Raw genomic sequence first — 13,243 nt, forward strand, 5'->3', positions numbered from 1 at the left:
TTCCAAACCGCCTGTATTCCTTAACCCGAGATCTGGAACTCATTTATGTTCTCTGGAGGAGGGGAAGAACAGGGAGGAGTAAAAAACAAATTGCATCTTCCATTGTGGGAGGAATCGGAGCAGACCACCCCGGCTTCTCTGTGCTCTCGCCCCACCCCAGGAAAAGAAAAAAAAACAGAGAGAGAAATCATTTTATGGCTGGAAAGAGATAAGAGCCGTGACCCCTTCCGGGCTGCTCCCAGAGTAATTCACACGGGTTCTGTTCCCCGAAACCAGGGTACAAAGGAAGGGTGGAAAAGTCAGCAAGCACGAGTCCAGGGAAACACCAGGTTTCTCCCATCCAGGGATCCTACATGGGCCTTCTGGGGATCGGCGAGAAAACAGAACTTGGCTGGTGAGGAAGAAGGAATCGCCGTGCTTCAGAACGTTCCCGATGAGTTCTGTCATTCCTAAAATGCTTTTTCAGAGAAATTATATCCCCCTCCCATGGGAGGTTGGGGAGGGCACTGGCAAACCACCCCGTGTTGAGTCTGCCATGAAAACGCTGGAGGGCGTCACCCCAAGGGTCAGACATCACCCGGTGCTTGCACAGGGGATACCTTTACCTTTACCATAGGAGGTGTGTGTGTGTGTGTGTGTGTGTGTGTGTGAGGGAGGGAGGGAGGGAGGGAGGGAGAGCATCAAATTGCTTTGGGTCTGAGATCCGGTGTGGCCTCATAGGTCTCTAATCTGGAGACCCAAGTTTGATTCCCTGTTCCTCTTCCACGTGCAGCTGGCCAGGTGCCTTCAGGCCAGCCACAGTTCTCTCAGAGCTCTCTCAGCCTCACCTCCCTCAGAAGGTGTCTGTTGCGTGGAGTGGAAGGGAAGGCCATTATAAGTCGCTTTGAGACTCCTCTGGGTAATAACATGGGGCACAAACAAACCAGCCCTTCTTCTGGAAACCCAACGAATGGATAAATGGGTGGACAGACAGAGAACCAGTGGATGGACGGATGCTGAATGGGTGTATGAATGGATGGAGGGTTTGTGGATGGATGTCGCCTTCCCTATTTAACTTGTATGCAGAGCACATCATGAGAAAGGCGGGGTTAGATGAGGCACAAATTAAGATCAAGATTGCAGGGAGAAATATCAACAACCTCAGATACGCAGATGATACCACCCTAATGGCAGAAAGTGAAGAGGAACTAAAGAGCCTGTTGATGCGGGTGAAGGAGGAGAGTGCAAAAGTTGGCTTGAAACTCAACATCAAGAAAACGAAGATCATGGCATCTGGCCCTCTGAATTCCTGGCAAATAGATGGGGAAGAAATGGAGGTAGTGACAGATTTTATTTTCCTGGGCTCCAAGATCACTGCAGATGGGGACTGCAGCAAAGAAATTAAAAGACGTTTGCTCCTGGGGAGGAAAGCTATGGCAAATCTAGACAGCATCCTAAAAAGCAGAGACATCACCCTGCCAACAAAAGTGTGTTTAGTGAAGGCTATGGTATTCCCAGTTGCAATGTATGGCTGTGAAGGTTGGACCACAAGGAAGGCCGAGCGTCAAAGAATTGAGGCTTTTGAACTCTGGTGCTGGAGAAGACTCTTGCGAGTCCCTTGGACTGCAAGGCGAACAAACCAGTCAGTCCTAGAGGAGATCAGCCCTGACTGCTCCTTAGAAGGCCAGATCCTGAAGATGAAACTCAAATACTTTGGCCACCTCATGAGAAGGAAGGACTCCCTGGAGAAGAGCCTAATGCTGGGAGCGATCGAGGGCAAAAGAAGAAGGGGACGACAGAGAATGAGGTGGCTGGATGGAGTCACTGAAGCAGTCGGTGCAAACTTAAAAGGACTCCGGGGAATGGTAGAGGACAGGAAGGCCTGGAGGATCATGGTCCATGGGGTCGTGATGGGTCGGACACGACTTCGCACCTAACAACAACAATCTACGGAAAAGGAATACCCCCAAGGATGCCATTAGAGGCTCCCCCCCCAATTTTTTTCCCAGGACTCACCTTGAGTTAGAGACCCGATCTGGTTGGTGACAGCGTAACGCAGCACCCTCTCCTCCTCATTATACAGGGCAAAGATCCGGTCAACCGTCAGCTGCTGGGCGGCAGGGCCCACCCCACGGTGCCGCGCATGGGGGCAATTCTGGTAAGTTATGTTCTGAAGCAACCGGTAGGAAAAGGTTTGATTGAGGCTCGGGGAAGAGAGAGAATACTCCCGGAGAGAGGTGGAAGTCACAGCTGTGGACAGAGGCAAAATGCGTAAAGAAATGCATCCCATTAGAAAACCACTGTAACTTCTAATCACAGACCTCCAGCCAAACCCATGCTGGAGAGCATGAAAAAATGTATATATCCCTGAACCTCTGGCCCCCCCAAAAAGGTCAATGGAAGATCAATGGAATACTATTGATCTGATCCTACAAGGCTTCTCCAATCCATGCCATTATACACAATTGCTTAGAATCACAGAATCATAGAGTTGGAAGGGGCCATACAGGCCATCTAGTCCAACCCTCTGCTCAGAATCAGAATCATAGAATCATAGAGTTGGAAGGGGCCACACAGGCCATCTAGTCCAACCCCCTGCTCAACGCAGGATCAGCCCACAGCATCCTAAAGCATCCCAGAAAAGTGGGTATCCAGCCTTTGCTTGAAGACTGCCAGCTTCTATATGCATCTTTCTCTGGAGCTCAAATCTCCCCCCTACCTGAATCGGAGTAGTGGTAGATTTCCTTGTAAGGCATGATGTGGACCGCGGCATCCTCAGGAACCGAAGGTAGCTGCCCTTGAATGTCCGTCTTAATGCTGAGGTAGTTCTCGGCATCCAGCCCTTCCGCCGTCTGCCGGACAAAGACCTTTTCGCCCCCCGGGTGGAACGTGGCTTCCACATGGTGAGTAAACTGACCACCTGTTTGGAAGAGGGAGAGAAGGACAAGCTGGGGCCAGCGTTCAACGAGATCCAGAAAAGGGGGCAGATTCGAGCAGGACGGGTGCAGAGTTCTACATAACCATGTATAGATTTTATTGATGCATACTGGGTGGGTGGTATAGAAATTTAATAAATAATAATAATAATAATTGTTTACAGCCCAAGGCCATTGCATTACCATATATAGACAAAATGCACAATTCAAATTAATATATCTGACCAAACAGTATAGATGAAGGTGTGGAGATAAATCAGAGCCCAGTTAATACCAAGCACCAAAAGGTTCAAAATATCAGCTCTCTGACAGGAAAGTGGGGCTTGAATTTTCCTTCCAGACAGTGCAAACCGTGACACATTACAGCTGATCAAAGGTCTCCGATAACAGAAAAACCAATGTATCTGTGTCAGTGTAAAAGCACTGTGCCAGAGGAAATCTAGTCATGAATTTAGACCTTGGTTCCAAAGAGAGGACACTCTAAAACATGAGGAGAAAGGTCTTTGACAGCAGGTCCTCCACAAGTACATAAGCAGAGCGCTAAAGGTACATGGGAGTAACAACCAGAAACCAAGGCTGATGGCATCTTAACCATTGGCTATATAAATAAAAGCGTCGAGCCCTCCTGGGCGGAAGGCTGTCCGGACCTCTGGGCCAATCAGGAAGTGCACAGCCCCACTATTGCCCGCCCCGAACAGCCCTGGCCAGGAGTGCTCTGGAGAACTCACAGTTGCACTCCTGGCTACCCCATGGAAACCCTACTGGAGGGCTGGCGAGTGTGGGGAGACTGGCTGCATTCCCCCCTGGGCTGGAAAGCCCTCCTGCAGACTCACAGAGGCTTTGCAGCCCATTAGAGAGTGCAGGGGGGGAGGGCTGTCTCCTCCTGGGCTGCAAAGCCCTCCCTTGGCCTCGCAGAGGCCTTTTCGGCCCACCGGAGAATCTTTCTCTGTGTCTTTTTCTCTCTCTTTCTTCCCCTCTCTCTTTCTCATTCTCTCTCTTCTCTCCCTATCATAATTTCTCTCTCTTTCTCTGTATTCCTCTGTCTTTTTCCCCCTCTCTTACTCTCTATATTTGTCTTACTGTTATTTCTTTCCTCCCTTCCTTCCTTTCTACCAACATTTCTTCATATCACTCTCTTTTTCCTCTTTCCTTTCTTTGTCTTTTTCTATCCTCTTTCTCTCTCTCTCTCTCTTAAACGCTCTTTCTTTCTACCTCTCTCTCTTAGCTGTTTCCCCCCCTCCCCCCATGCTAGCGCCTGTTGCATCAGCTACAACGGGCTTCAATTCTAGTGGTTTAATAAATAAACAAACACACACACGCAGAGCGGGGTGGAGTGGGGGGACCCTGAAGAAACTACCCAAATGAGACTTTCCAAAGCCCTTTGCAGGTCAGAAATTTGCTCAGTGCAGAACAGTATCAAGCTGCAGCCTGAAAGCACATCACCGACAGCCTCGTCTGCTCCCGCCTGGTCTAAGTCCTACTCACCGACGATACTGAAGCCGTTTTCGTGCCCAGGTTTCTCCAGCGCAAAAAGCCAGCCAAAGAGGCCCCCGATCGGCGCCAAGGGAATCAGAGCCAGAGCCGCCGGCTGCGGGATGTGGCTGATGGCAGTGTAGGCGCGCCCGTCATTGCCCACGATGTAGGCGTGCAGATCGACACCGTCAAATCGCACGGGCGTCTGTCCCACCAGGAGATTCCCGCTCACTTTCCCGTTGAGACGATGAGCAGCACCTGAGACAGGGGGAGAAAATCCAGTTAGAATCATAGAGTTGGAAGGGGCCATACAGGCCATAGAATCATAGAATCATAGAGTTGGAAGTGTCCATAGAGGCCATCTAGTCCAACCCCCTGCTCAACGCAGGATCAGCCCAAAGCATCCTAAAGCATCCAAGAAAAGTGTGTATCCAACCTTTGCTTGAAGACTGCCAGTGAGGGGGAGCTCCCCACCTCCTTAGGCAGCCTATTCCACTGCTGAACTACTCTGACTGTGAAACATTTTTTCCTGATATCTAGCCTATATCGCTGTACTTGAAGTTTAAACCCATTACTGCGTGTCCTCTCCTCTGCAGCCAGCAGAAAGAGCATCCTGCCCTCCTCCAAGTGACAACCTTTCAAATACTTAAAGAGGGCTATCATGTCCCCTCTCAACCTCCTTTTCTCCAGGCTGAACATTCCCAAGTCCCTCAACCTATCTCCATAGGGCTTGGTCACATAATGGGGCCATTGGGGGGGGGATTTGGCATATTAACCCAGTTAACACCTTACTTTCATTCTTTTAACAAACATATACGCAAGTGTATGACACCGGATCACAGATCCACCTCCTTTTAAAAAATATATATTTATTGAAAATGTATAAACAATAAGAGAAAAGTCCAGAAAAAGGAGGAAGAGCAGATAAAAAGATAAATGAAAAATAAACAGAAGGACATTCGTCAACTTTTCAGATTCCTCAGCGACAGAAACAAACACAATTAACAGTACATTCAAAATACTTTTCTATTGGAGAGTCAGTTACTGAGAATCATAGAGTCGGAAGGGACCTCCAGGGTCATCTAGTCCAACCCACTACTTACTCTTAAGGTTCTTACAAATCCCACCCAGCCACCCAACCCAGAGTAAAAAAAAAAGGAACCATGACATCTCTCCAACCAACCAACGGCCGATAAAATAACAAAAACTGCCACATTAAAACATTTTAATAACTGGATTACTTCAAAGCCTTAACTTCCCAATGGGGAAGGGGGGGGGGGGTGGCGGAGAAGCCAGTTTGCAGAATAATGACAACTTGGTTGATGTTTTGGGCAGGGAGGGCGGAATATCGCTTTCATTCCCGGCCTAAACTGTAGGCTCTGTTTTACAGGCCCCACAGAACTGTCCTAAGCCCCTCAGATCTCTCCCCCGAGAGTCTTCTACCAGGCTGGGCCAAGATCAAAGACCTCTGGTTTGAGACCCTTGATGCAGGCTCCGTTCTCTCAATGACCGTTTATGCACTGGAGGTTTCATGCCGGGCTGCAGGCTGGAGTTTTAGTCGTGGCAGGTTGCCCCACCTCTTCCTGCACCCACACGGGGGAGCATTTGGCCTGGTGCACCTCATCTATCCCCAATTTGTGTTCCTGCAAGGCAGGGGTAGTCAACCTGTGGTCCTCCAGATGTTCATGGACTACAAGTCCCATGAGCCCCTGCCAGCATTTGCTGGCAGGGGCTCATGGGGATTGTAGTCCATGAACATCTGGAGGACCACAGGTTGACTACCCCTGCTGCAAGGGAGCTGGCACAGTGAAATTCCCAGTGTATAAAGAGGCTGAGGTCAAGAGATGCGTGTTCTTTATACTCTGCAACGTAGAATCACTTTAGAGGAACGTGGTCTGTTATACAGCCCCTTTTCTCTTTTTGTGTCCCTTTTCTGCTCCTGTTTTCTTAAAACCAAAAATAAAATATGAAGGAGAAAAGAAAGCCAAGGGCCACGCACCTTCTGGCAAGCAGTGCCTGCCGTTCCCGTAGAACCTGGACTGGCAGTGGCAGCAGAACCCGGTGCTGTAGTCCGTGCAGAAGGCATGCGGGGAACACTGGCCGTGGTGGCGCTCGCAGGTCTCCAGGCTGGCGGCGCTGTACGTGAACACTAAAGGCAAAGACGCTGGTTGAGAACGCGGAGGCTGCCTTGACAGCACCAAAACTGAATCAGGCCCTCAGTGTTGCCATCTCAGACTGGCCGCAGCTTTTCCCATCCCCTCCCGCTTGGTTCTTTCAACCGGAGATGCTGCCGGGATCGAACCAGGCTCCTTCTGCATGCCAAGTAGAGGGTCTCCCACTGAGCCACGGCCCCTCCCAAATAAACATGAATACGGGAAGCTGCTTGTACTAAGTCGGATCATGGGTCTATCCAGGTCAGTCTTTCCCACCACCTCATGCTTGGTCTTGTTAACTAGAGTTGAACCAGGGTCCTTCTGCCTGCCAAGCGGAGGCTCTTCCACTGGAGCCATGGCCCCTCTCTGATAAATATGAACACAGAAAGCTGCTTCTACTAAGTCAGATTGTTGGTCTATCAAGATCAGTCTTCCTCATCCTCTCCAGCCTGGTCCTTTCAACTGGAGATGCCGGGGATTGAACCTGGGACCTTCTGCATGCCAAGCAGAGGCTCCAACACTGAGCCAGGACCTAATCAATATGAACACAGGAAGCTGCTTCTACTAAATCAGATCATTCGTCTATCAAGGTCAGTCTTCCCCATCCCCTCCTGCCTGGTCCTTTTAACTGGAGATGCCGGGGATTGAACTGGGGACCTTCCGCATGCCAACCAGAGGCTCTTTCACTAAGCCGCGCATGTGTGTATTAACTGCTGCTGATTCTCTTCCAGCTCTTGGTGACCCAGCAGATGAATGACCTCCAGAACGTCCTACCATTAACAGCCTTGCCCAGGTCTTGCAAACCGAGGGCCACGGCTTCCATGATTGAGCCCCTCCATCTCCAGTTGGTTCCTTCTCTCCTCCTGCCGCCTTCCCCTCTTCCTAGCATGACCGTCTTCTCCAGTGACCTTAACCTTCTCATCGCAAGCCATGGCCACCCCCCAAAATAAAATTCAGCAAGCACACACGAAGCTGGTCTCTACTGAATTAGACCCTGGGTCCATCGAGGTCAGTATCGTCTACTCGGATCGGCAGCAGTTCTTCAGGGCCTCAGGCGAGAGGCCTTTCCCAGCCTTTCCGAGCAGGTATGAAAACGTGAGAAAAATGTAAGCACCAGGCTCTTGTTCATCTTCGTTTCCCCAGTTCAAAGATGTATGTTGAAGAAGAAAGACTTAAATCAGACCACTGGGCAGTATCGTCTGCTCAGACTGGCAGCCGCTCTCCAGGGTCTCTGGCTGAGGTCATTCCCATCCCCTCCTGCCTGGTCCTTTTAACGGGAGATGCCGGGGACTGAAGCTGGGACTTTTGGCCCATCAAAATCAGTACTGCCTTCTCAGACCACCAGGAGCTTGTCTTCTTGGTGCTTGAGAGTGGGGGGAAAGCACAGGGGGGCTTCGGAAGCCCTGGCCCCACTGGTGGGCCCCCCTCCCCAGTGACAGCTGGCTTTGGGCAATGAGTGTATGATTGGATGTGCCATGGCAGCGGTAGTCAACCTGTGGTCCTCCAGATGTTCATGGACTACAATTCCCATGAGCCCCTGCCAGCATTTGCTGGCAGGGGCTCATGGGAATTGCAGTCCATGAACATCTGGAGGGCCACAGGTTGACTACCCCTGGGCCATGGGCTTCTCTTATGTTCATTTATGGATATAGATGAATTTATTTATTTGTTTGTTGGGTTTATTCCCCACCGTTGTCGGTGAACCGTCTCAAGGCGGGTTATATAAACAGAGAGAAAAAGCCCTGCATAAAATGTAAACAAAGACTCATGAATTCGTACAGGGAATGTCTCAGGGAATTTCGAAAGCGGCTTGGTGTCGAGGAAGAAGACATCTATATTATGATGAAAATTTTATCAGCGCCACTCATGGATCTTTTATAAGGTTCATGATGCTTCCTTTATACTCTACTACAAATCTTTCCCTGGAAAATGCCCTGAGCCACAAGGGAGGGTCGTGTCCAAATGCGATAAATGTATTTATTATTTGGATTTGTACGGCCGCCGCTCTCAGTGAACTGGCTTGCAGCGGTTTACAAGCATGCAGAATACAGATCTGATCCAATCCATATCAATAAAACAATGCTATCAAAAGTATAAAATCATCTCCCCATAAAATAACTCTTGAACTCTACGATATTACAATGGCAGTAATAATTAACAATTAACCTAATTTCCCACTCAGGGAACCACTGGGTCGGTCTAGAATCAGGCAGATCTCAAGGGATAAAACTATACCATGATCACATGATGGCTCGGGCACAGTCTAACAGCGGCTCAAGCCCTAAGGGGTTCCCCCACCCCTTAGGGCTTGAGCCGCTCTTAGACCCGATCTTAGCCCCGGGATCACCACCCAGCCTCAATCAAATGCCTGACGGAAGAGCTCCCTCTTGCGGGCCCTGCGGAACTCAGAGATTAAATAAATCTTTGCATCAGACTGCTTCTTTCAGTCAGGGAGGCATGTTCAGAAATACTTGCACCTGTCTGCCTTTACATACTGCAAATGTAATACTTTCCAGGACTCAGTGGTAGAGAATTTGTTTGGTACGGCAGAAGGTCCCGGGTTCAATCCCAGTAAGGAACAGCTGCAGGTGATGTAAACGACCCTAGATAAAAATCCTGGGGAGACCAATGCTGCCTTTGACAGACCAAGAATATAATTCAGTATAGGGGGTCTTCATGTATGTTTGGGAACAGGCCATGACCCTGCAACAGCTTGGCTTCAGCAACAGCTGGTTCAATCTCCGGCATCTCCAGTTCAAAGGACCAGGCAGGAGGTGACGGGAAAGACTGACCTGGATAGACCAATGAGCTGACTTAGTAGAAGCCACTTCCTGTGTTCATATTCATCAGGGAGGGGCTGTGACTCAGTGGAAGAGCCTCTGCTTGGCAGGCGGAAGGTCCCTGGTTCAATCCCGGCATCTCCAGTTCAAAGGACCAGGCAGGAGGGGATGGATCGATGGTCTCATTCAGTAGAAGGCAGCTTCATGTGTCCATCAGAACAGTGCTTCCAATTTTGATTCAGAGGCAAAATGCACCTCAGTTAACAGGCGTTTGGTAAACCAAGGCTTAATTTAACATTAGCTTCATTCAGAAAATGAAGCGAGATGCTACCGAATTCTGCAGCCCTGAGGTTTTGCCCTGGAAATCCCTGCTTTATTGGGTTTTTAACATTGATTTATCCTATGGCATGCACTGCACAGCCAAGAGAACTAAGGATCAGCTGGCAGCCAGGCAAGAGACATTTGGAGACATTTTGCCATTGCCTGCCCCCTAGGCTGAATCTGCACAGAGCTTTTATTCCAATCCCAGGTTGATTCAGTCTCTGCCATCCACACTGGATGTGATTTCCATTTTGATTTTGGGCAATTTAAATTTTCCCTCTGCAACCAGCTTGATTGATCCAGAGTGACCCTACCTTTCCCCCGCGATATCCTGGAGTGGCTATAACCCTCGATATTTGAAAAATCGGCATGAGTAAGCATGCAGCTCTCTGCTTTTCCTGAACTAACTTGCTGCCTCGAGTCTCCAATGCTGTAGAAAACCCCTGATTGGCCAGGGCATCAGTTCAAAGGCTTCCCAAGCTGCAAGCTTCCCTAATTTCTCTCAGTAGAAGGTCCAGAACTCCATCAGAGATTTGCCTCTTGGATATTCCCCCCTCCTCTGCTGTCTCCAATCCTCTCCCTCCCACTTCAAGAAAAGAAAGAGGCTCCTGCTGTGCTTGGCTCCCCCCCCCCCCCATTCTGAGCTTCCCTAATTACTTGCAAAACACTTTTCAAATTCAATGTGGGGGCAGGGAACAGAAGAAGACCCAATTTCAAATCGATCTGAATTCAGCAGGATCCACAACGGAATAAACAAAGCAAGTGCAGAATCAGCCCAGGTCAGGGCTGAGTTTTTTACTGCTTCTCCCACATGCAAACCCAAACCACATTTTTAATTTCAGGGCATTTTCCATTTCCCCGTGCCAAATGTTTCCTACTAGACGGACGCAAATTTTCATGCTGTTCTTACAAATACACGCTATACAAACCGAGACCAAAGCCAACAGGAAACAAACAGATTTAGGAACACCAGTTTACGAGAAAACCCAAACAGAAAACGCCCACGGCACCAGCGGAGAAGGAAAGAAGAAGAAGAAGAAGAGTTGGTTCTTATATGCCGCTTTTCCCTACCCGAAGGAGGCTCAAAGTGGCTTACAGTCACCTTCCCATTCCTCTCCCCACCACAAACACCTTGTGGGGTGGGTGAGGCTGAGAGAGCCCTGATATCACTGCCCGGTCAGAACAGTTTTATCAGTGCCCTGGCGAGCCCAAGGTCACCCAGCTGGCTGCATGTGGGGGAGCGCAGAATCGAACCCGGCATGCCAGATTAGAAGGCCGCACTCCTAACCACGACACCAAACTGGAAATGGGAAAGAGGGAGCGTTGGTACTTTTCGAACAAGAACCAGTGCCTACCGTCGGGGTTAAAACCGATGTCTTCATCCACCCCTACAACCCGTCTCTGGTGGGTAAACGGCGGGGTGTGATCTGGGAAGCTTTCGAGGAGAACCTCCCCATCCGGGTAGCCCGGAAGGGCTTCTGTTTCCGAAGGGGCACCTTCTTCTGGAGGGGACGGAGTCTCTTGATGGTCAGGATGGTACAACAGCTGAGCAGTCACGGCCTCGATCGGGCTCTCGTACACCACCGGTAAAGATGTGGTCCCCTCGTTTTCTTCGGATGCAGAAGGTGCCGGGGATGGAAAGTCAAAGTACGAAAGAACGGAATCCAGTTCAGGAGACGGCTGCAGGTGGCTGGGCGGTGGGTCCAGAGAGGAAGGGTCCCATTCCGAGTCCTGCCTGGTCCCGGAATGCCTCGGCTCGTGAAAACCGAGTAGGTCATCGAGGTTGAATGGATCACGGGGTCTCGTTTCCGGCGCCAGCTCGGTGGGCTCTACGGGCAAGTAGTCAAAATCGTCTTCATTTCCATCGTAGAAGGACTCGGCATAATCAAGGTTTGCGTCGGGGTACTCCTCCTCCTCCAGGACGTTTGGATTGATGACGGGGCTCTCCGGGATTCTCGATAAATGCCCGTCGAGAGGCGGCGATAGTCTCTGGCCGCCTCCTGCTGGAACCACATTCTTCAGCTGCGAGCTGCTGCCGATATGGAAGACCCACACGCCTGGGATTCCTGAATTGCTCGTCCTAAATACAAAAGGGAGAACTGTTGAAGTAGAGCGCGTGTGAATGTGTGTCAACTGCTACAAAGGCCCAGCAGCCATGATGGCGGGCCCCAGAGGGTCTTCAATGCAAGAGACGAACAGAGGTGGTTGGCCATTACCTTCCTCTGCGCAGTGCCCCCTGCACTTCCTCGGTGGTCTCCCATCCCAAAACTAACCAAGGCCGACCCTGCTTAGCTTCCAGGATCTGGTGAGATCAAGCTAGCCTGGCCCACCCAGATCAGAGCAGAAGAAACTTGCGTTAAAAATACAATGAGGCTGAAAGACATTGCTGCTGACAGCAGAGGATCAGGAGGAGGAGGAGGAATCTCAGAGCGGCTTACAGTCCCTTTTTTTGTATTTATGGCAATTGTATTTTATTCTTTTATCTGATGTAAGCCGCCCCGGGCCAACTGTGTCGGGAGAGGTGGGGAATAAATAGACAGACAGACAGACAACCTAAGACAGGGGTAGTCAAACTGCGGCCCTCCAGATGTCCATGGACTACAATTCCCATGAGCCCCTGCCAGCATTTGCTGGCAGGGGCTAATGGGAATTGTAGTCCATGGACATCTGGAGGGCCGCAGTTTGACTACCCCTGACCTAAGAGAAGCCACGCTGGATCGGTCCAATGGCCCATCCGGTCCAACACTCTGTGACACACAGGGGCCAAAACTCAGGGGGCCTCATGAGGTCCACTAGCGGGGTCAGAACTCCAGAAGCCCTCCCACCCGAGCACGAAGAAGGAAGAATCTCCCTGCCCCAGAAAGAGCCTTCCCTCTGGACCTCGTGGCTAAGAACTCTTGCAGAAACACTCACTGGATTCTCTAGGCAGCAGCCGTTGCCCTCCTCTTTAACTTTCTCACAGTCCCCTCTTGCATTTCAGCCAGGGACAAGCAGGAGAACATCTGGCCCTCAGTAACGGTTGAGAAACAGAGACAGCAGCTGTCCTTTTACAAGCCCAGCTCCGCGGGTCAGTCAGGTTTCAGCAATATTTCCAAATCCCCTGCTACGCTCCAGATCCTGCAGTGCCAGCCGAAGGATTTCTGAACCTCTGCCAGAAACCTCTCTTTCCCCAGCGAGAACAAGGAATATTTCCAGGGGCTGGTACCCTTTAATGCAGGTAGAAGGATCGCACATGGGGTTATTAGGACTGCCATACCGCAAGGGGGGGGGGGGGGCAGGAGATCTCCCAGAATCACCACTGATCTCTGGACTTTAGACTCCCCAGAGAAAACGGCAGCTTCCTATACAACTTAAACCAGAGGTTTTCCTTTGGGGACTAATCGACAGCCAGCAGTGTCGTGTTCAAGAGCGGCAGCTTCTAATCTGGCGAGCTGGGTTTGATTCCCTGCTCCTCCTCCACATGCAGCCAGCTGGGTGACTGTAGGCTAGTCACAGTCCTGATAGTGCTGTTCTCACAGAGCAGTCCTGTTATGGCTCTCTCAGCCCCACCTGCTTTACAGGCTGCCTGTTGTGGGGGAGAGGAAAAGGAAGGCGATTGGAG

General features: G+C 50.4%; 1 protein-coding gene across 2 annotated transcripts in view; it reads right to left on the reverse strand.

The window, feature by feature from the left end:
• Window positions 1–13,243, reverse strand: part of NID2 (nidogen 2) — a 62,954-nt gene that overhangs the window by 34,389 nt on the left and 15,322 nt on the right. For both annotated transcript variants that reach the window (XM_077324053.1, XM_077324052.1), the window contains exons 4-8: window positions 10,998–11,722; window positions 6,388–6,537; window positions 4,401–4,646; window positions 2,699–2,899; window positions 1,996–2,229 (exon numbers count right to left, since the gene is read on the reverse strand). In XM_077324053.1, coding sequence (XP_077180168.1) covers window positions 1,996–2,229; window positions 2,699–2,899; window positions 4,401–4,646; window positions 6,388–6,537; window positions 10,998–11,722 — 1,556 coding nt within the window. The remainder of the gene's footprint in view (window positions 1–1,995; window positions 2,230–2,698; window positions 2,900–4,400; window positions 4,647–6,387; window positions 6,538–10,997; window positions 11,723–13,243) is intronic.

This window comes from Paroedura picta, chromosome 2 (genome assembly GCF_049243985.1).
Source record: "Paroedura picta isolate Pp20150507F chromosome 2, Ppicta_v3.0, whole genome shotgun sequence".
In the NCBI taxonomy this organism is placed as follows: Eukaryota; Metazoa; Chordata; class Lepidosauria; order Squamata; family Gekkonidae; genus Paroedura; species Paroedura picta.